Source organism: Protopterus annectens, chromosome 2.part1 (assembly GCF_019279795.1).
Source record: "Protopterus annectens isolate FY-2018-M chromosome 2.part1, PAN1.0, whole genome shotgun sequence".
NCBI classification, from domain to species: Eukaryota; Metazoa; Chordata; order Ceratodontiformes; family Protopteridae; genus Protopterus; species Protopterus annectens.
This window is the reverse complement of record NC_056729.1, coordinates 1008792378-1008816338: the sequence shown is the minus strand read 5'-3', so window position 1 is coordinate 1008816338 and position 23961 is coordinate 1008792378. Positions and strand designations below refer to the sequence as shown.

Genomic DNA, 23961 nt, shown 5'->3' with positions numbered 1-23961 from the left:
AGCTCTGTTATATTGGTATGAATCGTAAGATACAAGCAGCTAAAATATTTTAGTCCCTTTAATCTTAGCATACTTTTATCAACTAAAAAAGAAGTTGTGGACAGCAATTAATAAGGAGATGAAGAATTTTATCTGAAGGAGAAGATGGCAAGAGTCAAGTGGGATAAGATGATTTTTCTAATAGAACAAAGTGGATTGGGATTACTCAATTTGAAGGAGTAGTTAAGGCATAGCACACATAGACATATATTACATAGACAAACATTACATAGCACAAGAAGAAACCTATAATTTTAAAATGGAAAGGTATAATGATGAAAACAGGGTGGAGCTCAAGAAACAAGAGACTGGGATTTTGGAAGCAGGCCTTTAAAGAGAATAACAATAATCATACAAAATATTATATTCATAAAGTAGCAGAAAGGATTCTAAGAACTAAATCAACACGGGAATGGAGTAAGGTAATTCTGCCAACTGGGATTACTGCAATTAAGGACAGACAATAGGCAAGAGGGTCCTGGAATTTACTTGAGAAAACCTGCAAAGGAACCAAGGTATTGGGAGCAAATAACTAGAGACTGAAAGGAAACAGAATGAGAAGATGTCAAAAATGTATTTGGACTGCAGGTCAGAGATTGCCTTCCCTATCAAGGATTGATATCAGAGTATAGGCAAAAAGAAAGAAAGAAATAGGGGAGTCCTAAATGAATGACAAGAACTGGTAGAGTTTTTAGTAGAATCTAAAACAGAAGCTGCTGTTAAAAAAGGAATAATTAGTACAGCATATAAAATATTGTATGAATACTATAAGAATCAACCAGAGGAGGTTATAAAGGATTGGGAAGAGAGGTTGGGTAAGCAATTCACATAGAAACAATGGGGGATATATGTTTGTCTCCCAAATATGCAAGAAAGTCTAAAAGATTTAGGATTTTTGCTTGGAAATATCTGCATCGATATTTCTATATATCGACGCCAGAAAGTTTTTTCTAAGGTAGGCAGTAGATGCTGCAGCAGTGTTGGGGAGGAAAGAGGTAATTGGGAACATAATTTCTGAGAGTGTAATGAGTTGGCAGACTTTAAACATTCCATGCAGACTACTCTATCAGAGGTACTGGGTGAGCAAATTGGTGTAACTAGGGAAATTATTTTTCTGAGCTATGATACAGAATTGAAGTTGCCTAGACAAAGTAAGACATTACTGAGTTGAATTATAGTGCCTGCCAAAAAAGCAATTACTAGAAAATGGATAAACAGTACTAGTAGTGAATATAGTAACAGAATAAAACAGCTGGAATTTGTATCTTTAGAAAAGGGTGGGAGCAAATTACATAGGAAAAAATGGGAATTGCATGAGCAATGCATATGGGGAGAAATGAGGGTTAAAAGAAGGCCAAATCTGAATGAGCTATGTAATGTCTGACTGACAATGATTGGGTAGATTATAAGTGATGTATAATGGCAATATGGTTTGTTATGTAAAATGCTTGCAGTTAAGGTTATGTCAATATGGTTTGTTTTCATTTATATAAATGCATGATTGCCTATGCCATAAGTGATAATTTAATAAAGATGTTTCTTATTTTAAAAGGATATCAATTTTATAAGAATTTTACAAACTGGCAGAAAAATACATCTTAAAAGTTATGAATGAGTGGTTAAATTAACAGACTTATTTAGTGGTACATTTAAATCTGTATGGAAAAAGAAAGACAAAAATGAAATCAAAAGTTGGAGATCTATAATAGTGAACAATGTAGGATACAAGATTTTTGCAAAAATAATTTAGAAGAGAATGGAAAGCAAACTAAACAATATTATGGAAGATGTCATATGCAGTTTAAAAGGAAAAAGATGCCAGGAATTGTTATTAATTATAAGGGAAATTGGGGATGATATTATACACAGGAAAGAGGAAACAAAGCTCATGATAGTAGACTTAAATAAAGCATTTGATACAGTACAACGTGAACTTTTGTGGATAACTATGGGAGAATATAACTTTAGTGAGAAAATTATGAATGCTGTTGTTTAGCATATGACAAAAATAAAGAATTTTAGTAAATGGGTGTTTAAGCAAAGAAATAAATATAAAGAATGGCATACACTATGGATGTCCCATGAGTAAAATACTATTTGCCTTAGCTATAAATGCATTGGCTAGAGATATAAATATACATATGAAAGATGTTAATTATATGACTAATGAAGAGATAAAAATTCCAGGTATGTCAACATGCAGATAATATTATACAGCTTATGAAAAACAAAGTTTGGATGAAAGAAGTAATATGTTACATATATGAATGCTTAAACACAATAGGTATGAACTTAAAGACAAGAGTGAAGAACTGAGAGATCTAGTAGAGATAACAGGAATATCTTTTCTATTCAAAGAAATTCCTGTGTCAGGTATAAGAGTTGGAGGTAAAACTGTAACCGAGGAACAATGGAAAAGGGTAACAGATGATATAAATGAATTTTGCTGTTTTTTGTAAAACAGATTACTTATATTTTAATAAAATGGTTAATTCATTTGACAAATTCAGTTATACTGGGTTAAGACTGTTTATTTAGTAAGTATCTATATGTTGCCAATAATTTATAAAAAAGAAACACTACAAGTAATTTTCCCTTTATATGGGGTTCGAGACTAAATCCAGTGAAGAGAGGAGTCTTATATATGGATAAGGAAGATGGAGGTTTAGGATTAATAAACCCAATTGTATATGCTGCTTCATTGAATTTCTACAGAGTTTTGATTTGGATAAATGATTAAAAATGAGACATTAATAGTAAATCTAATAACATATAAATACAATAGTATTGGGATATGTTAAAAATTTCAAATAAAGAAAAGAGCATATAAATGCTGAAATTAGATGTTATCAAGGAAAAAAAACTTTTATGGAAAATAAAAATTGATGAAAATGAAAATTAATAAAAGTGTGGTATAAAAATATCATAATACAATATTATTATTATAGCAATCCTTCAGCTGACTTAGCAAATGAAAAGGTTAAACTACAAAAGGACAAAAAGCATGGAGTAATCAGCAAGTGGAATGTGAAGATTTTTTATGGAGATTAGTGATTAATAAATTTACTAGAAAAGGAAATATGCCATATAAAAATAAGTGAAACAGTTTGTATATATTGTGGCAAGGAGGAAACTACAGAACATGTTTTCTTACAATGTATAAGGGTTAAAAATTTATGGGGAAAAACTATGTGAAGAAAAGTTTTTCAAGGTATAAAACAGATGAATGATATAGATATGGATATGATTATGTACAGATATTATAGACATAAAACTAAGGAATACTTCAGTAAAATAGATAAAAGATTATTTTATGTTGTGCGGACCATTTGGAATGACAGGATTAATAAAATCATGGTTAATGGTAAATGGAGATTAGCAGTAATTTTAAGGAAAATCAGATGGTGGTTGTGGAAAAAGGCATGGGGCTCTAATAAGAACAATGATGACAGAAGTTCAAATAATAATTATTATTGTTTAGTAATACAGCAAAGAAATGGAAATTTGTACACTGTATAAATTCATAGCTCTCAACTTCTTAGAACAATATATCTGGACAAAACCATAAATAATGGGGAGACAAAGGCCACAAAATGTGGGTAATTTTTAATAGTGTTCTTATTTATTTATTTTATTTATTTTACATTTGTTGATCAGGATAGTCCAACTGGATATATATCCATTTTCAGTGGAGGCCCGGGGAGAAAAGTTCCAAGATAATAATACACATTGAACATTTAGTAAATGCTAGTTTCAAGCAGATTACTGTTATAAGCAATACCAGCATTTAGCACATATAGTACTAACTTATTATAAAACACTTTATAAAACATAACATTATTTTCAAAGTTATATATACATAACATTACATTCAGGTTTAAAACACACTGAGCAGCAATTATACAATTGACCCTTCCTGAAATGGTGTGGTAGAAAAAAAGTTAAAAGTAGTTGAAGGTAAGGCACCTAAGTAATAGAGAGGTCACTAGTCGGGATTAGTGCAAGGACATAACCAATGAGTTTTAAAGTATTTCTTGAGTTTGTTTTTGAATTGAGTTAGTGAGGGTTTTAGGGTCAAGTCAGCTGGGAGTCTGTTCCATGTTTTTCCAACAGAGTTGGCAAACAGAGAGTCCCCAGCTGAGTAGTTGGATTTGTATGTTTGAACTAGGAGTCTATTGGATGATTGCAGTGGCCAGGTGTTGGTGTAGGGGCTGATAATATTTTTTAGTGCAGGTGTATTTTCTGGTTGGTAAAGGACTTTATGTGCCACTATTAGCTGGTTGAACTGCAGTAGGCTAGGCAGTTCAAGCCATCCTAGGCGAGTTAGGTTGTGACAGTGGTGTATCTGGTAGGCTGTGCCAGTAGCAAATCTGGCAATGTGGTTATAGCAAGATGATAGTTTATTAATATCTGTTTTGTTTAAGTTGGAGGATAGAGGTGTGACATAGAGAAGAGGTGATAGTAGATGGCAACGGGCAATTGCAGTTCTAGCAAGTGGGGTAAGGAAAGGTTTGATTCTGTAAAGAGAGCCAAGTTTTTTATTAATAGTTTTGATAGTTTGATTGATATGCGCATCAAACTTCAGGTTATCAACTATGACATCCAGTAGTTTAGTTTAGTTATAAACTTAGGAAGTTGCTAGAATAACAGGTTTTGCATTACCATGAATTTTCTGAAGAGCATGAAGTCTGAAACTGAAATGTGTTTTATTATTTTCTGAATTCAGTCTTCAATGATTTGTCAAAATCAGATTTTATGACGAACAGACCAGAATCTGTACAGTTGAGAGGTGCGCATGAATTGTAAATATGTGATTTTGTAAATAATATTGTACATAATATTTTAAATAAAGACCTCTACTCTTTTCAAAGATGCTGTAGGATCTTATTACATCCACCTGAGCTACCACCAACTAAGGCACATGGAGCCTCACTTTAGCATGAGGATGACACATGCAGGAGTGCAGCATCCTCTTTATGCTACACTACAATCGCAGCAATCCACCTATCTTGTATCAGCTTTTGCAAATATGCCATTTTCTGTTTATATATATATATATATATATATATATATATATATAGATATATGTATATATATATATATATATATATATATATATATATATATATATATATATATATATATAATATTTAATATTTAAACAGGGTAACCCCACTGGAAACAATGTCGCTTTTCAGGGGTGACCCAGAAATACTGTCTGGCTAATTAACTTGCTCAGAGTCACTCAGAAGGCAAATGGAGGTGAATGGAATCAAACTCTACATACTTGACTATAGGAAGCAGCTCATTAACACCTCAGAATATTAATCGTCTGCACTGTCAATAATTTTTTCCCAATATCTATGGGTATGCCAGCACTTCATGCAATCATGTCTTTTGTCTTTTATTGATCTAATACTGTGAGCAGCTTTAGCCTGAATCAGTAACTGTACATAAGTAGGCCTCAGTAGTTTAGCATTTGTGGCTGCTTTTCTGAGGACATGTTGCGTTCCCTATATTTTGAGGAAAAGGATGTAGAGCCACTGATAAAACTGAATTTAACCCCTAGTACCTACAGACCCAGTTGCCAGTTTCTCACTGCAAATACGGTCTTTCCATCCCTCCTGTCCTTACCACGAATGGCTCAATTTGTGCTGAAAGAAACTGCCTACCTGAAAAATAAAAGAAAGCCACTTCTGCTCTGTCCAACCCTAAGGAAAAGGACTGCAAAGGTCTTTCCATCCTATCTGTCCTTACCACGAATGGCTCAATTTGTGATGAAAGAAACTTCCTGGTGAAAGTAAAAGAAAACCACTCCTGCTTTGTCCCTCGCTAAGGAAAGGACTGCAAAGGTCTTTCCATTCCACCTGTCCTTACCACGAATGGCTCAATTTGTGCTGAAAGAAACTTCCTACATGAAAAATGAAAGAAAACCACTCCTGCTTTGTCCCACCTAAGGAAAATGACTGCAAAGGTCTATATCTTATTTGCAATTGTAATACTAGTAAATTGCTGTGGCTGAACTGGATCTACGGTACATACAGATAGCCTAGGGTCCACAGAAAAAATACAGCTTGACACTAACTGTATTCCTAATCAGGCTGCTGTATTAAATAAGATAACAGCAAAATACTGCACCAATGGCCTGAATACAAACGGTCACTCCTACCAACTTCATCCTACTGATATTGGTTAACTGATAACATATCTGTAAATAAATCTAGTTAACTGTTAGCATATCTGTAAAAGAAGTGAATAAAATGTACTGTAAAATTATTTATTTTTAGTTCAAGTCCGCATACTGACAGACCTTAGGAATCCTGTGGTCTGGTTTAGCCCTGCTACTCCACCCTACCTGAAATCCCAGCCACCCCCACTGGTGCTAGATTTAAAGCTCAATAAACCACACACCCCTTCCACAACCTATCACAGACAGCCCACACTTCCATATACCACCCCCTTCCTGCCACTAATCCCTTTGTCTTCCCAACCCACATACCTTAGCCAAGTGCTACATTAACTATCAAAATGAGTCCAATGATGTTCTTCATTCCAATAATGCTTGGGCCATACCTCCTCTCCATCTATGAAAATCAGGCCTACCTTGGCTATCACCACCCCTTATACCAAACCAACACTGCTCCTACCATAAATAAATTAGATCAACTCATAGCTTGCTACAAATCTGACTCTTCCACTTTTAACAACCACCAACTAATTAGACCATGGTTCATCTCCCCCAAAACTAGATATTATCAAAAAATAATTAGCAAAGCCCTGAAACTAATAATTACTTTACAACAAAGTCTGATAAGGGATGGAGACATCCACCCTAACCCTGGTCCTACTCCCCCCCCACAAGCTCCAGCTCTCAGCCCACTACAACTTCTAAGACTTGGCCAACTACAAGGTCCCTTAGCTCTCTCCTGATCCATCACCTAAATATCAGGAGTATTGACAAGAAGGTCCATAATCTTCATGCCCTCTTAGCAGCCTATTCACCTGATGTGCTATGTCTTACAGAAACCTGGCTAAAACCAGGAACTAAAGACAATGAGGTTATTCCACCAGGGTACAACATACTCAGACTAGACCATAAGTCTAGGAAAGGTGGAGGAGTAGCAGTACTGTTTAAAAACACATGCTGTCACATTATCACAACAACAAACCCCCTTGTTCAATAATGCAGAAGTTCTCATTAGCAAACTTCAGCTTAACAAAATCAAATCTATATTCATCGTCTGCATTTACATCCCCCCAGGCAACAATGCAAATACCTTAGAAGACTTCCTCCAATGGCCATCCAACATGTACCCCCATGAAACCATGGTGTTAGGAGACGTTAGTATTGACTGGAACAATTGTTCCTCTGAATCTCCCACAACCCATGTAAACCTTCACCGCTATACCCAACTCATATCCTCACCCACCAGAATAAATAAACCTTATGACAAAGGTAGTATCCTGGACTGGATTCTAATCAACAATCACCAAGACCTGTATAACAGGGGTACCCTCCCAGACGATATAAGTGACCACCTACTCACTTACATCATTAAGCATAAAGTAGATAACCACCACCAAGTTCTCTATAAATCTATCAGAAACAACAAGAACTTTAACTCCACTAACTTTCAGAATGAACTCAAAACATGCAATTGGGCCATCCTAAAAGATCTCCCACTGGATGATGCTGTAGCCTATTTGAATTCTAAATTCCTCACCATTCTAGATTCCCAAACTCCTACCTGCACCCTTAGAGCCAAAACTAAGACTGCCCCCTAGCTCTCTAAAGTAAGCAAAACCAAAATCATAGCAAGAAACAAAGCATGGGACAAATGGTGCACCTCAAAAGACCCACTCGACCATATTAAATTCTGGCAACTAAGGAATGATACTAAGAAAGCCATACTGTTAGACAAAAAAAAACTTCTATCAACACCTTCAACAAAAACATCAGAACAAACCTCAAAAGTTTTGGGCAGGTATAAACAAATTGCTCCACCCTGGCCAAACCACCACTCCCATCTTATCAGCTTGTAACCTAAAATCTCCAGAGGAAACTGCTAACATTTTTAACAGTTTCTTTACTAAGACCATCCAATCACTATCTAGCCAACTATCTCCCCCAGCTCTATTCAGGATTCCTCCTTGACTGCTACCCCACTCTCTTTTAACTTCCAGCCTGTATCTAAATCAACCATCAGATCTCTAATTAATAAACTAAAACCCACTACCCTAGCAGCTTATCTCCTCCCACCAGAATATCTACAGAAAGGAGCAGATGCCATTGCATACCCTATTTCTATTATAATAAACTGCACCTTGTCTGAAGCCACAATCCCCTCTCTCTGGAAGGTTTCCCACATTATTCCCCTCCATAAGGGAGGGAACTCATTAGACCTCTCAAACTACAGACCAATAGCCATACTATCACCACTGGCCAAAATAATGGAAAAATGCGTCCATAACCAATTAATGCACTATCTCACCCAGAGTAAACTACTGGTCAACACTCAGCATGGCTTTAGGCCACACCACAGCACCACCTCAGCCCTCCTATCCTTCTCTAACTCTATCATCCTCAACCGAAACAATAATAAACTTAACTCAGCTCTATTCCAAGATCTCTCTAAGGCCTTTGATATGGTCAGTCACCAACTACTTATCCATACCCTTAAGAAACTGTCACTAAACAACTGTGCAATTAAATGGTTCCAATCATATCTGTCTGAAAGACAACAAGCAGTCTTATGGCAGAATACCCTATCTACTTGGCTACCCATTACACTAGGAGACCCCCCCAAGGTTCCATACTAGGACCACTACTCTTCTCAGTCTTTATTAATGACCTACCCACCATCACCCCCAAGACCACATGCATCCAATACGTGGACGACTCTATTTTAATCTGCACAGCCTCCTCCTCAACTGAGCTTATGACCCTAACCCAGAATTCTTTCACTGATGTAGAAAAATGGTTCACAAACTGTCAGCTTATTTTAAACTAACAAAACTAAACTGCTTTTCTTTTCCCCCACCTGTAAATCTTCTTCACTATTTTTTACTTTAAGTTCCAACAATGGCACAATCATATCCCCAGATACTCACACAAAACTCCTAGGGGTCACGATCAACAATACCCTAAAATATGATATCATGTCAATCAAGCCATCAAATCTGTCAACAAAAAATGAGCTCCCTCTACAGGATCAAACCTTTCCTCACTCCTTTGCAAACAACTATCACTCGCTCCCACTTACTATCTACCCTCCTCTATGCCTCCCCCCTTTTCACTAACTTGAATAAAACCACTCTTACCAAACTTGCTAGCTGTTACAGCCATATTGCTAGATTTGCTACAGGTACTACCTGTAGGACCCATCATTGTATCAACCTAACTCAACTAGGATGGTTTGAATGGTCTGGTCTTCCCCAATACAACCAACTTATAATAGCCCACAATGTTCTAAACCACCCCGAAAATACACCAGCACTAAACAAGATCATTAACCCATACAGCAACCTGAGGTCACTGCATTCCACTGACAAACAACCAAAAGCATAAATGTGGCTGGGGACTCTCTATTTGCCAACTCTATAAGCAAAACTTGGAACTTACTACCTGCTGAACTTCCTCTCCAACCCTCCTTAACCCAGTTCAAAAAAGGCCTCAAGCTACACTTCCAAATGCACTGGCAATGTCCCTGCTCAAACCCTGACTAACTACCACCCACTGATCTTGGAAACTTTGTCTAATCTAATTTGCTCATTTATTCTAATATGTGTCTGAATTCTTTAAAGGACTAAGCCCTTATCTGCATGTATCAATGTGTGTAACTTAAGATGCTTTATCTAATTGTGTCAACAATGTTCTAAAATTGTTTGTAACCTTACTGATGACTGCATATTTTACTTTATTCTGAATGTTTTTATTGTTTCTAAAGTAATGTAATCTATGACGACTGCATATTTTACTTAATTCTAAATGTTTCTATTGTTTCTAATGTAATGTAATCTGCTAACTTGGAACTTTTCTCACCAGGCCTCTGCTGAAAATGGACATATATCCAGTCGGACCTTCCCAGTAAACAAATGTAAAATAAATAAATAAATCAATAAATAAAATAGTTTCTAAAGTGCAGGAAAGTGCTGGTGTGGAGTAACATATCCACAATGAGTCCAGAAATTTAAATTTTAGTATGCATGGATATGGCTTCTAAATCAGTTATTTTTCTTTTGTTTAGTGAAGACAGAAGTAATGTCTCACAGATACCTTTAAGTGGAATTGTCCTGATTGTCATCTTTCAGGTTAGAACTCCTCTGTATTACCTCCTTATAACTTTCAAAAAGATAATGTATTTTTTATCAGTGGCAAATTCAACAATTTTAATGTGCAAGAGACTGTGATTTGGTTGTAATTGACTTCCTTAAGTTACAGCCGCTTCAGTGTCAGTTGCTCGTAGCTGAATGATTGTCAGTGTTTACACAAAAGCAAATTTAATACATCATCACAAGCTCTAAATATACTTTCTTTGAGATAGTGTAACAAAGAAGCACTGTGTTTAGAGATCAGGGAGTGGTGGTAGAGTCCCCGTTGTAGGGGTGCAGGGAGTTCACCCTTGCAAAAAACACTGATTTATTGTGTTGCCCATTTATTGCTAGTTCTGTAAACAGCTGTGCAAAATGACAGCTGTCTCAAACAGATGATACTTGCTCTCAAATAGTACTTCCTGGTGTTTTATCAAGATTGTATTGTTTTTTTTACAAAGTCCTGTAAGAACTTCCATTGCTATAGTTTGCTCAGTCTTGATGGATTGCAGGTGTAAAGTTTGGGAACCCTGCATTGCCATCACCAAGACATTTCATGTCTGGTAGAGTTTCATAAACATCTGTTATTTGAAGTTCTTCATTTACTGCAGGTACACCATAGCTTCTTTTTGTCTTTTGCTAGCATTTTTTTTTCACTGCAAGAGTATAACAGTTGAAGACGCAGTGGTGCAGTGGTAGCATTGTTGCCTCACAACAAGAGGTTCTCCTGTTCGATTCTCGGCTGGAGTGCCTTCTGTGTGTAGTCTGCATGTCCTCCCAGCGATCGAGTGGCATTCGAAAGACATGCGTGAATGGGCGTGCCTTCGTTGAAGGTTGGGTGTCACGCTGACGACTCGCCACCATAAAAAAAAATCTACTGCCAATCATTAGCGGACTGGAGTTCCACTGTGGCAAACCCTAACTGGGAAAAAGCCGAAAAGACAAACAGTATAACAGTGACCTGGGAAGATTTATGACCTTCACCATGCAAGCTTCTCATTGTAAAACAACTAGAAGACTCATATTTTATGAAAGAAGTAATGTTCACTGACAACATGATGAGATATTACATTTAGTTAAGAATCTTGGGCAACAAGTGAGGAGGTAAGTTTTTTATTAATGTAAAGATATGCAAAAGCAGTGCTGGAAAGCTGCCATTCACTCAGTCACCATCTTGAATACCCCAAACCATAGGAAGAATATTTTAAAGAAAATGGAAGTAGCTTGCAAAATCAGATCAGTGAAAAGTATGTGATAACTGCAGACAGATTCAGATTTCAGCTAAGAAACCAAAAATGAAATGAAAGGATTGCAGAACATATAGCAGAATTCACAGACTATCTAAACATTACTGTTGGGAATACATATCTGTTGGGAAATTAACAGATGCATTAACAGACAGATTTTTATTCTGAAGGTGCTAGGAGGCTGGGCAAAATATGTACATTCAAACAAAGAGCTAAAGTTCAAACAATTTGTGAACATTGCAGTTTCAAAGAAAATAACTTCCAGAGAACGTGTGTGTTTGAACACAATTAGAATGTTCAACTGAATGAAATGCTTTCTGATTTCTGCAATACAATAAGAGATTGTGTTTCATTTGTGGGAAAAATCTCACAGACCAATTGTTTCAAGCAAAGAAATGGTGTAATAATACATAGAAAATTAATAAAAAAAGTTAAATGATAAAAGGAAGATACAAAATGCACAGTACCCGAAGAAAATATTGCACAAACTAGGGAATGCTAAAAGTGACTTTGGTTCTAACAGAGCAAGATCTATTTGCTGAAAATGAAATTTATGATATGATCTACTTAGAAATGCATAAAATAATTAAAAATGACTAAAGTACAATTTAGGTTTCACTGGAATGGATTGAGATTAAGCTAAAATGGAATTCAGCATTGTAAACGTGCTGTCAATGTTGCCAATGGAAAAAAATGTTTGCAAAGACTTGCTGCAAAAATAGTTGAAAATCTATAACAAACTTATACAAGAACAAAGTAAACTCAGAGGGCAAACATAACACTGTAGCACAAGTGTAAGGAGAGTGTGTTATACATGTGCAGCTGTGACACTGAATGTTGTTGTGTCTTTTGGCTTTTCCCGGTTAGGGGTCGCCACAGCGGAACTCTGGTCCGCTAATGATTGGCAGTAGATTTTTACATGCCGAGTTGCTGGCCCTGATGCACAACCTTCAACGAAGGAATGCCCATTCATACATGTCTCCACACAGAAGACACTCTAGCTGAGAATCGAACAGGACAACGTCTTACTGTGAGGCGACAATGCTTCCACAGCACCACCACCGCAGTTCAGCTGTGACACTGAATGATGACTTTTATTTGGAAGGAAGACACTGAATGATGACTTTTATTTGGAAGGACGTTGGTCAGCAAAATTGAACGTACACTGTTACTCTGAAATAAACTACAACAGCAGACTAAACCAACTAAACTAAACTAAAACAGAAAAAAAGACGAGTCATTCAGATATTCAGCAAACCTGATATCCTTTATTTTTATGTTTCCTGATGAGTAATTTTACCTGTAAAAACAAATTTCTTCAGAGGTTATAATCAAACGGTGTAAGGCAATCAAGAATTGTAGTAAACTGAGTAGACACAATACAGTATGTAATGATCTAAAATACATGCACGTTCTACAGCTTAGTAACAGAAGAATGGATGTTCCAAACCTTCACCAGGGTAAAAAGGGAAGTCTCAAACCTTAATCTAAAAGTTATGCAAGTTGGCTGGACACCAAGATGAATACCAATCCTGCCCAGCCCACTCAAAGTAATAGAAGTAGAAAACCAGGGTTGCCAAAGAGCAACAAGCCGAGGGCCCTGCCAAGAGACAGACTAGAGGTCCAATGGTAGCCATTCTGTATTATGAGGCAGCAGAAGCCCCATGCAGTGGGTTCTGTCAGAAAGCAAACCATAATTATGGTATGTAATCTGGATATTCTGCTAGTCTGCAAGGACTCTTTTCCAGAGTACTGCAGAAGCAATGGCAATTTGTTAAGTTGCTGTTTTAATTGCCACAAAGACAAAACTGCTATCCTGAGAGTGCAGAAATCCCGAGATTCTAAATCTGTGATAGTACTGGTGCAGACAATATGCATACAGTAGACTCCCTCTTATCCTGTCTTGCTAGGACCGGACCTTAGGCTGGATAAACGAATGGCTGGTTAATCACAAAAAGCATACAAAATAGCATTTATAGGTTGTAAATCAGATGAAAAACGTATGTATATACGCTGCATGTAAATATTTATTAAACATTTATTTAGTTAAAAATCAGTAATTACTGCAGTTGGCTAAAGAAGAAGAAAACATTATTATCTATAGACAGATTCACATGCAGTAGCTAAGTGCATAACCTTCCTCAATAACTTTATAAAGGGCACATGTTTCTGTTAAATTCTAAGAACATGAATGGAAGAAAATTTGGAACAGTGTATTTTGAAAATATATATTTTATTTGCAAATGAAAGCAGATGAAAACACCTGTCTTTGAGCAATGGCCATGTATTTGTCTTTTGTCCCAACTGAAATAAGTTTGACTCCAGAGGTGACCATACTAAATGACAGCGGGCATGAGAGTTAGTGACACACGGCTTTCTCCATACAAAGCACCAGTTCTCACAAATGTCGCTTCTTGGTTATTTTGGGTTTAGTTTATTGATGTAAAATCAGTTATCTTGGATACCATTACCACAGAAAATACACTTTAAGCAAGGGTACTGCTAGGATTGCATACATCTAAATGGTTGCTCCCCTCCACCTAATAATTTCTGTTACAGCAGAAGCATTTAGATAATATAACAGTGACAAACACCTGCACTAGGGATCTTATCTACACCAACAAATAAACAAAACTCACTAGATATCTGGCAATTGCACAGCACTGCCTTAGTAATGATCTTGTATATGGACCAAGGAATACGTTAGGTTAACAAGAGTCTCTACAAACCATTTATTTTGTATTAATAAATAGCCATTAAAAACTAGAAACAGACACTCGCAAAATGCTGCTGCTTTACCTAATCCACTATATAAACACCAGGTGAGTAATATAACACAACTGCTCAAGGTCTACAATCTTTTATTTGTCATTGAAGCCACTGCATTTGTCACACATGGTAAGCAGCAGTGAAACTCCTGGTACGTGACTCCAATTAACTTCTATGCAATGTTTTGGGATTACAGCAGTACTACTGGCATCTTACAAAGCAGCTAGATGGTTGAAAGCTTGGAGCTAGGCCTGTGATGCAGAATCCTATCCCATATACTGTACAGGTAAGTCAATTATCCGGTCTCACTTTAACCTGGCACTTCGGAACATCTCAGCTTATTGTTTCAATCTTAAAATGTTAAGATATTGAAACAAAAATTAGCTTGCAGTATATAAAATAAAAACTGCAAGTTTGTTTTTGTTTCACTATCTTAACATTTTAACATTAAAACAATAAGTTGAGATGATCTGAAGTGCCCGGAGGAGGCAGAAATGTAGTTCTTCTCTGTTGTCTGTTGCTACGGCTATGGCAGACATTTGATGGAGTCTGGATAACAGTGGGTCTCAGAAAGATGATTAATCAGAATGCATTATACCTAATTTTACTACAAGCAAGACTATGCATGTTGCCAAGCCAAACTGTATACATGCCTTTTACTAATACTTACAGTCAGGACATAATGCAAGAGGAGATGGAGTACCAGGTATGTGCTTAAAGATCATGCGTACTGTGTTTACTGTGTTCATCTAAGTGTACTCTATAATCCAGCAGCAAGTAAAGCAAGATGTATTCAGCAAAGCTCCTGGTCCTCTGTATTTTCAGGATAAATAAATGACAAAAATCAGTAAAGCACATTATCAGCCAGGGAACGCAGACAGATGGCATAAAGGAACTAGGGAGGTACATCAGGAGGAAAAACAGCAATGCAAAAGAGAAGCAACACAGTATATAAGTAACGGGGTATCAGACGGTCAGGCAACACCAAACGTGAAGTGCAGTAGCACTGGGTGCAACGTCAATAAAACAGTTTTATATAGTAACACAGAAAAACGGTACATTTTAAAAATAGCAGTTTGATCCTCATTTTGACCTAATGTACTACAGCGTGGACTAAGTAAACTGTTGTGCAATATAGTATTAATACAAGCAGGAAATGTTACACCATCATTCAATTTACAAGTTGTTAAATGTTACCGGCTTTACAACTGGATGGGCATAGGCACGCCGATATTTATGCTTTTGGTTAGGCATTTTCTTCTTTACTTCTTTTTCTTCAATTAATACTGTGCTTCCAAAAAAAATCTCAATGCCTACAAAAAAATAAGAATGATACATTTGATTAAAATGCTTTACTTAAGGAAATAAACCATGTCACAAATCTAAACAGTCCAGTGCACATTAAACTTTTAAGACTTCTGTGCTTATAATTAATGATCTTCTTCAGATGATTTGAGTAAACTGATGCATGAATAAAGTAATAATGCACAAAATGATCAATATACTGTTTAATAATTTATAAAAATATTTCAATTTACACTCTGAATATCTTTTGGCTTTTGTGTCAGCTTAGCCACCCACTCAAACTTAATAAACTGATAGAGAAAAAGCTGTGAATTGAACTTTATCTAATGTGACCTCAATATAATGAAATGTGGCTCAGATCTCAGATTATGTACCACACCGACCATTTCCACCATAAGTCACTTTTATCTATTACAAATATATATATATATATATATATATATATATATATATATATATATATATACATATACATAGAGAGAGAAATTTACTTACCTTTATCGAACGGCACTATTATCAATGTAAATAATCTCAGCATCAAATGATCGACATTATTCGTGCACACATACTACTACCACTACACATGCACAAAGTATCAATCTCAGCACATGCAAAGAAGTTAAAAGAAAAGAAAGCACTGTTTTTTTGCAGGAGGGCTTTGATCCCTCAGCCCCTGTTAATTATATATTATAACTCCAGAATCACACAATTCTCCGAGAAAGGGCAAATTCCCCAACCCTTAGAATCGTCCAGTCTTCTACTTTTGTCGATAGGTGTTGACCTTCTGTTTAGTGAACGAAATTTTTCGACTAAATAGATGTTGACAAAACTGCTGTTCAACAAAAGTAGCAACTACTGTATACATATACATAAAAAAAAAAACTATATACATATATATATATATATATATATATATATATATATATATATATATTTAGCACAATAATCTGCAGCCTCCAAAAATCTGTACCACGTATATAAAAATGTTGCAGAATGCAATCAAATATAGACACGGGAGTACTAAGAGGCTTGATGGAAATGTTTTACTATTCCTAGCCTCCCTTAAGTACTGTTTGAGAATAAGAGAAGGTAAATGTGTCAACACTTGCTCTAGATGATGTTCACTGTTAATGTGCCACCCCAACCCCATGTATAATATGGGGAAAGGGGGAAGGGGGGGTTGATCCTGATGCCATTATTTGCACAGGTTCCTTCACCTGTAGTGTCAACAGTTACCTTTCTGCAGGAGTCTGGTGTCCTTCTAACCAACACAGATTATGCTAAATATGGCATAAATATAGTAATTACTGGTCATTTTAAAGATGATGCTCCGAGTGTGAAAGTGCAAACAAATTGTGTAGGAATAAGTCTGGCTTACTGGCTGAAGGATTCTTCAGTATGTCGAAATTACCTATAGCGACTATCAGTTACTGCAGGAACAAAAAAAGTCCCCAGCAGGGTCAACAGCACATCTTGCCTTTTTCATCACTCACCTGTGTTGATTGCTGTCAATTTATGCATGATGTATGAAAGTCATTGGTATGTACATTTGTATTTTTAATGTGTGATTTTCTGACAACTTTTAAAAGTAAGATTTACATACAGGATATTCTAATTTCCGGGCATCCTTCAATGTGCACTAAGCATACAGCACAAACACTGGCCCATCAAGAAATGGTAAAAGAAGCAGTTCATGCTAACACTGGTAAATGACTGTTTTCCTAACAGCAAAACTACAATGTAAAAACAAATGGAACATTTTGTTAAGTTGATACAGTATGAATTTACCTGCCTGGTTATGGTAACAACACATAGGTAAGTACCAGGTTAGATGTCTTGAGGACCATTTTAAGTGTAGCCAATTTTCCTTTCAAAGGCAGGAATCAAATTTTGTATCTTAAGATTGTGAGGTAAACACCTTAGCCATCATATCACATAACAAAAACACTTGGGACACTTCTTTTTTGATAAGGACTAATAACACAATTTGTCCTCCATTTGTAAATAATGTAGCTATCTCTTTAATAAGTTGTATATAGTTATATGCTTATAAAATACTTGCATTTCCTGCTTCTAGAGAGAATCAGTAAGTAATGAGCCTGCTTGCTATATATTTGAAAATGCTGCCTAAAATCCATGAAACAATAATGTTACTGTTTGACCACAATAATTTTCTGACTATACTGATTGTCTAACAATATCTGTTAATAGAAAACATACCTCTCAAAACTCTTAGAGCAAGAAATCTGGACAAAGCCATAAATACTGGGGGACAAAGGTCCCAAAATAGGAACAATTTTTAAATATTGCTCTTATAAACTTAGAAAGTTGAAAGAATGACATGTTTTCCAATATATATATATATATATATATATATATATATATATAATTGAGCACTGCATTCACTTGCAACTTATGGCCTATATGGAGAAAATAAACTGCAGATCAGCACCCAGCATTCCCTTCAGCTGAGGCACGGTACCAAATGTATCCCCCTTTTCTAGCTCTATAACTTTGTCCAGATGAAACTCAATTAAACCTAATCCGCACATTCCACATTTTTAGATCTGCCAAACCATCCGACACTTTTAACAAGAGCCTATCACTCTCTTTTCTGGATATCCCTGCCCTGCAATCCTTAAACTGGCTCAATAGCTGACTCAGTGGGCACACATTAGTAGTCAGATGGTATATGTCTGTCACACTCGAATCACATTACTGCTAAACTCTCACAGGGATCCATAATGGCATCTCTGCTGTTTGCCGTACTTGTAAACATCTTGTCCCTAAGTGGCGGCCAGTCTGAACTAGCTCTGCTCCTCCACTCAGTCAAGTCCTTACTCATCTTTAAAGCAGGTTTATACAGTATTGGTTATAAAATGCATTGCCTGTCTTCCACATAAACTATATAAAATATCAAATCATCGCATACTATTTTCATCTGGCATTATAGACCCTCTCACTGTTTCTAATTTCCAAATTCTAACAAAAAATATCTGTCCACTTCACACTGACAATACTATGAAACTGTCTGGTATTACCATCACTGAAATATACAACAGAGGGATTAGTTTGGATGCTTTTCCTCAACATTCCTCCCCTCGAAAATCCAGCTTATCCTTACTAAATATTAATGTCAGAAGCATATCAAACAAGAAACATGAATTCCGCACCTGCTTGGTGCTATACACTCCTGATAAAATTTTACCCAAAGGCTAAAATATGGACAGGACAGATAGACAAACAAAACATGGAGGAAGTATACCAATCTTATACAAAAATAATATTGAAGTTAATCTCCATACCCTTAATGTTCCAAAATTTAACAACACAGACATTCATGCAGACATTATACTCAGTAACGATCAAAACAAAGAACAGTCCAACTACCATGGTACAAAGCATGCACGTTAATAAAAACAAGAAGAAAACAAAACATAATACAGATAAGCACTTTCAGGTAAAAACCCTTCTTCAGATCTTTTTTTTGTTATGTTTACTTGTAAATCAAACTGCAGGAGGGTCACTCACTGCACAAATCTTAACCTAGCCTCTGACATGAACAGGTTATGCTGGAGAGATAGATATATCTCCCAGAGACTGCCATTTCTCTGGAACAAGCTTCCAATTCATGTGAAACAGAACCCCTCCCTGACCCTCTTCAAATGCAACCTAGATCAATGGATGGGTGACAGCAAATTTACTCCTGGGGTGGTGCCCATGTATTAACTACCATATCTCTGCGAATTTCACTCAGCTAACCACTGACAACTGGGGCAACTTGGGATAAATATGGCTAGGCTTGTAAGGACTTGCTGTACCTCCTCATCTCCTGCCTTTAGTCTACAGAGAGATGTATGGCTTTGTATCCAGAATGTTCCTTTGTCTATTTTATTCTGTCTGTGCGAATGTGACCCAAGGTAATTATTCTTATTCATTGTAGAGAACCTATCATCAACTAGCACTGTGACCATGTAAACCATGAAGATATATTCAGAAAAATTATCCTGATTATATATAATTGCAGAAACCCGCTCATGAGTCATTATATATCTTGATACATCATCTGAAGATAATTCTGTAGTGTTTGAGCTAATTTAAGTTATGCAGGGACTTCCGCAGTGGTGCAGCAGTAGTGTTGTTGCCTCACAGCAAGAGGTTCTCCCGTTCGATTCTTGGCTGGAGTGTGGGGAGTGCCTTCTATGTGGAGTCTGCATGTCCTCCCCGCGGTTGGGTGGGCATTTGAAAGACATGCGTAAATGGGCGTGCTTTCGTTGAAGGTTGAATGTCAAGCTGGCACCTCGGCGTTCGTGAAAATCTACTGCCAATCATTAGCGGACTGGAGTTCCACTTTGTCGACCCGTAACTGGGAAAAGCTGAAAGACAACAAGTCTAAACATAACTTTTCATTTTGTTAAATATTACTAGTTATCTCTCCTGTGATCTGTCCTATGTATACTCAGTTGTCTGTACTACATTAATTCTTGAAATGTTATGAATTTGCTTTCATTGTTCTGTACAAATATCATGAGATTTACAGATCTGTTTCTAACTAAGACATTTTTTCTTGGGCTTGCACTGAAAATAGGCTTTGTAAAGTCAAATTCTCACAGTCAACAAATAAAAAATAAATAAATAAATACTAAAATCAGTGAAAAATCACTTAACACAAAGAACAAAGTCTCTCATAATAGCTCTTGCCTTTATAAAAATTAATATTACAAATCTACTTCTCTCTTTCTACTCTTCCCTCATTAGGCCAGCCATCAAGGATAATGCTCCATTTGGTACGTACCTCACTAGACACATGCAACAGCTGGAAAGGCTGCAAAAGTACCTCACAAAAAGGATCCTAGGCCTTAAACACATGTCCTATATGGACAGACTCAAACAACTCCAGCTATTCTCTATCTCATATCGTCTACTAAGAGGCGATCTCTGCTTGACTTACAAAGCCATGTCTGACCCAGCTCTGTTAGAAATGCTACATCTAAAGAAATCCCAATCCCTCCACACCACCTGCTCCAGAGACCTCAACCTCATTACCACAATCAACAGAACATGCTGGAGGGACAGGTTCATAACCCAGAGACTGCCCATGCTCTAGAATAGGCTTCTCCATACATGTCAAGCAGAGCACCTCACTGGGCCTCTTCAAGAGAAATCTTGATGAGTGGATGGGAAATAGAAAGTCCACCCCGGGGATCACCCCAGTGGCTCTACTTGATAGAAGCACTGGGAACTAACATCAGGCGGCACGATGCCAGGGCACTTCTATGGGTTAGGCTTGTAAAGGTTCCAGAACCATTAGCCTAGTACACACCTATGAACCTATGAAGGCATGCACCAGTAAAAACAGTAACCATGTGATAGTTTTGTTCATTAACACATACCTAACAAATGAAGGGAAAAAGGAGGTACACATCAGAGCAAAAGAAAAAAAAACAATCCAGATGAAATCACTTTAAGTATCAAAATACATATACACACACACACACACACACACACACACACATACACACATTAATGACAGAGGACTGTATTACACATCTTAATGGAATTAGAGGGCTGGATTCAGAAAGACTTACTATGTCGAAGAAGTCTTAACTTGGAAGGTTTCTGCATCACGGTAAGCTTTTCCAGTTCACAGACTGGTATCCTACTATGGTTTTCCACTGGCACACTGTGTGTGTGTGTGTGTGTGTGTGTGTGTGTGTGTGTGTGTGTGTGTGTGTGTGTGTGTGTGTGTGTGTGTGTGTGTGTGTGTGTGCGTGTATGTGGACTTGCGCATACACATACAAGCATTTTATACCTGTCTGTCTTTCTCAGGATAGTCACACTACTGGAGTTAGGTTAAGGTTGTCACCTGTCCATATTTTGTTTTTTTCTGGATTGTACGGAAATAAAGTGCTTTGTCCAGTTGTCAGGTTTTTACTTTGTAAATCAAAAATGTCACACCATTTCTGCTGCTCTCACCTTACTTGCAGATAACTGGCTAACCTCAGCTTGACAACTGCAAGCTGATAACCTATCAACACCACCGGATACCAAGTCTGAGAGTCCCACAACTCACGCAAGTGAGACGTATATAAAACCAGCAGTACAACATGGTCTGACCACCATTTTATGGATAGAGCATTGACTACCATTGAGATTGTTTACTATTATTACTATTAGTATATTAGGCAGGAAAGTTGCGGCACACAAGAGGAAGTTAAGTGAGGTCTGTGACTCTGTGTCCAGTTCAAAATTACCATAATTTGGCCAAGGCAAGCCTCCTTAATTTTACTACCTTCACTAGTTATTAAAGAAAAAATGAAGATTCACCCCTCACCCTTAAATTCTGTGGCAGCAGCCAGTGAGTGTGTGTGATGTGGCACCCACGGTTTGCATTTAGCTTTTTCTCAAACTACTCAAGTCAGTTTTGACCAGCAGCAGCACATCTCCACTCCAAAAAAAAAAAGTTTGATATTCTTTTTTTATATTAATGCATTTTGCAGATGGGGGACGTGGATACTAATTAATATATGTGAGGTTCATCACAATGCACATATGAAGAATTTATAATTAGATATTATTACTGATAACATTTCAAAACATGCATTTAGGCAGTTTATATTTCTAATTATGTATGAATACTTAATATGTGTGTTGTTTCTCAACTAATATTCAAACTTTAGTCTATAGCAGCTGAGTGTTTTGTACTTATTTGTTTTGAATTGTACATGCCCACCTTCCGCAAAAGGGCCCTAGTAAATAATATATTTGCATCTAAATCTGAGCAGAGGTGATTTAATGACTTTTTTACTCATGTTTTATCAAACTACATTGGATTTAGTTATTACTTTGGATTCTTACATTGCTAAGATTGAGGATAGCGCTCCGATTCTTAAAGTTTCTCATGTTGCCATCTACTGTAATGAGTGAACTGGGAGGGGCTGTAAGAAGGGAAAAGACTCAATGGTTAGCACATTAAGGCCACTGTTAGCCAGGAATGCACGAGTCAGAACTGTAAGGGTAATCTGAGCTTTTGGTGGTTTTCCACTGCTTCTGGTTGTATCTTAATGATGTACTCTTGCAGAAATGTGCTTCGTGAAGTATCTGAGCTTTTGGTGGTTTTCCACTGCTTCTGGTTGTATCTTAATGATGTACTCTTGCAGAAATGTGCTTCGTGAAGTATCTGAGCTTTTGGTGGTTTTCCACTGCTTCTGGTTGTATCTTAATAATGTACTCTTGCAGAAATGTGCTTCGTGAAGTATCTGAGCTTTTGGTGGTTTTCCATTGCTTCTGGTTGTACCTTAATGATGTACTCTTGCAGAAATGTGCTTCATGAAGTTTTGCTGAAGGATATTTTCTTGCTTCTGTAGATGACAGCATATTGTTGCCACACACTGCATGACAAATAGTGCTGTATTTATTCCTGTACTGCCAAGCCAGTGCACACAAATATTACCCATCACTCCTAACTCAAATTTGACTTGAATCCTGCAGCTACTGGCAGAGGCTTATTTGAAGAGTGCATTCATTGGCGGGGGAGGGAGGGGTGATCCTTCTTACCCATCTCATAAACTTCATAATAGGAAATGTGATCAACAAATGAGGTGCTTCATAGCACGAATAACACCACACTGTAAGCAATGAGGGTATGGAAACAATGCAAAGGCATTTTGCATCTTTATTTCTGTTTAAAATTCTTTCAAGTATCACTACTTTGGCAGAAAATAAAGATCTATTGTTTGGCTGATCATAAAAATCACAAGCATATTCAGTCTGGAGTTGTAATTAGGTTCACAAAAAAATCTAGCATGTAGCTATTATTCATAGGTTAGTGCTAGGCTAACTGCCCTTTTAAAGCCTAGCTAGTTACCCAATGTAAGAATCAAACCCTGCACCTTGTGTCTTTAAGATAAGCACCTTAACCATTATGTCATCTTCCCATCCCTTCCCAGTCATAGTTCTTTGATTAACCAGTTCCTTTGAGCATCTGCTTTGACTCTCTCTTTATGTAGCCATATGTGTACATAGGGCTTACATAAGCAATATAACCATCCTCTGGGTTTGCACCATTTGTGGGGAAAGGGAGTAAATTTAAGTGAGTCCTAATCCTTACAATCACGGAACTTCTCTCTCTCTCTCTCTCTCTCTCCCTCTGTCAGTTTTAATGTTTCTCTGTATGTTTTATATACCTGTACCGCCCAATCTCTGAGAATTAAGAGTCATTGTGCATGCTTTTACAAATAACAGAGGTTGAGAAAGAGGACCTCTTCCTTATTTGTCACAATGATAGGTC

The 23961-nt window shown here is 36.8% G+C and overlaps 1 protein-coding gene across 2 annotated transcripts in view; it reads right to left on the bottom strand.

The window, feature by feature from the left end:
- SLC2A9 (solute carrier family 2 member 9) overlaps positions 1-23961 on the bottom strand; it is a 3818728-nt gene that overhangs the window by 3693776 nt on the left and 100991 nt on the right. The window contains exon 2 of one of the 2 annotated variants that reach the window (XM_044062595.1): positions 15564-15679. In XM_044062595.1, the coding sequence (XP_043918530.1) occupies positions 15564-15620 (57 nt within the window). In that variant the 5' untranslated portion in view covers positions 15621-15679. Of the gene's footprint in view, positions 1-15563; positions 15680-23961 lie in introns of those variants that run through there. The other variant, XM_044062594.1, reaches the window with a different exon arrangement.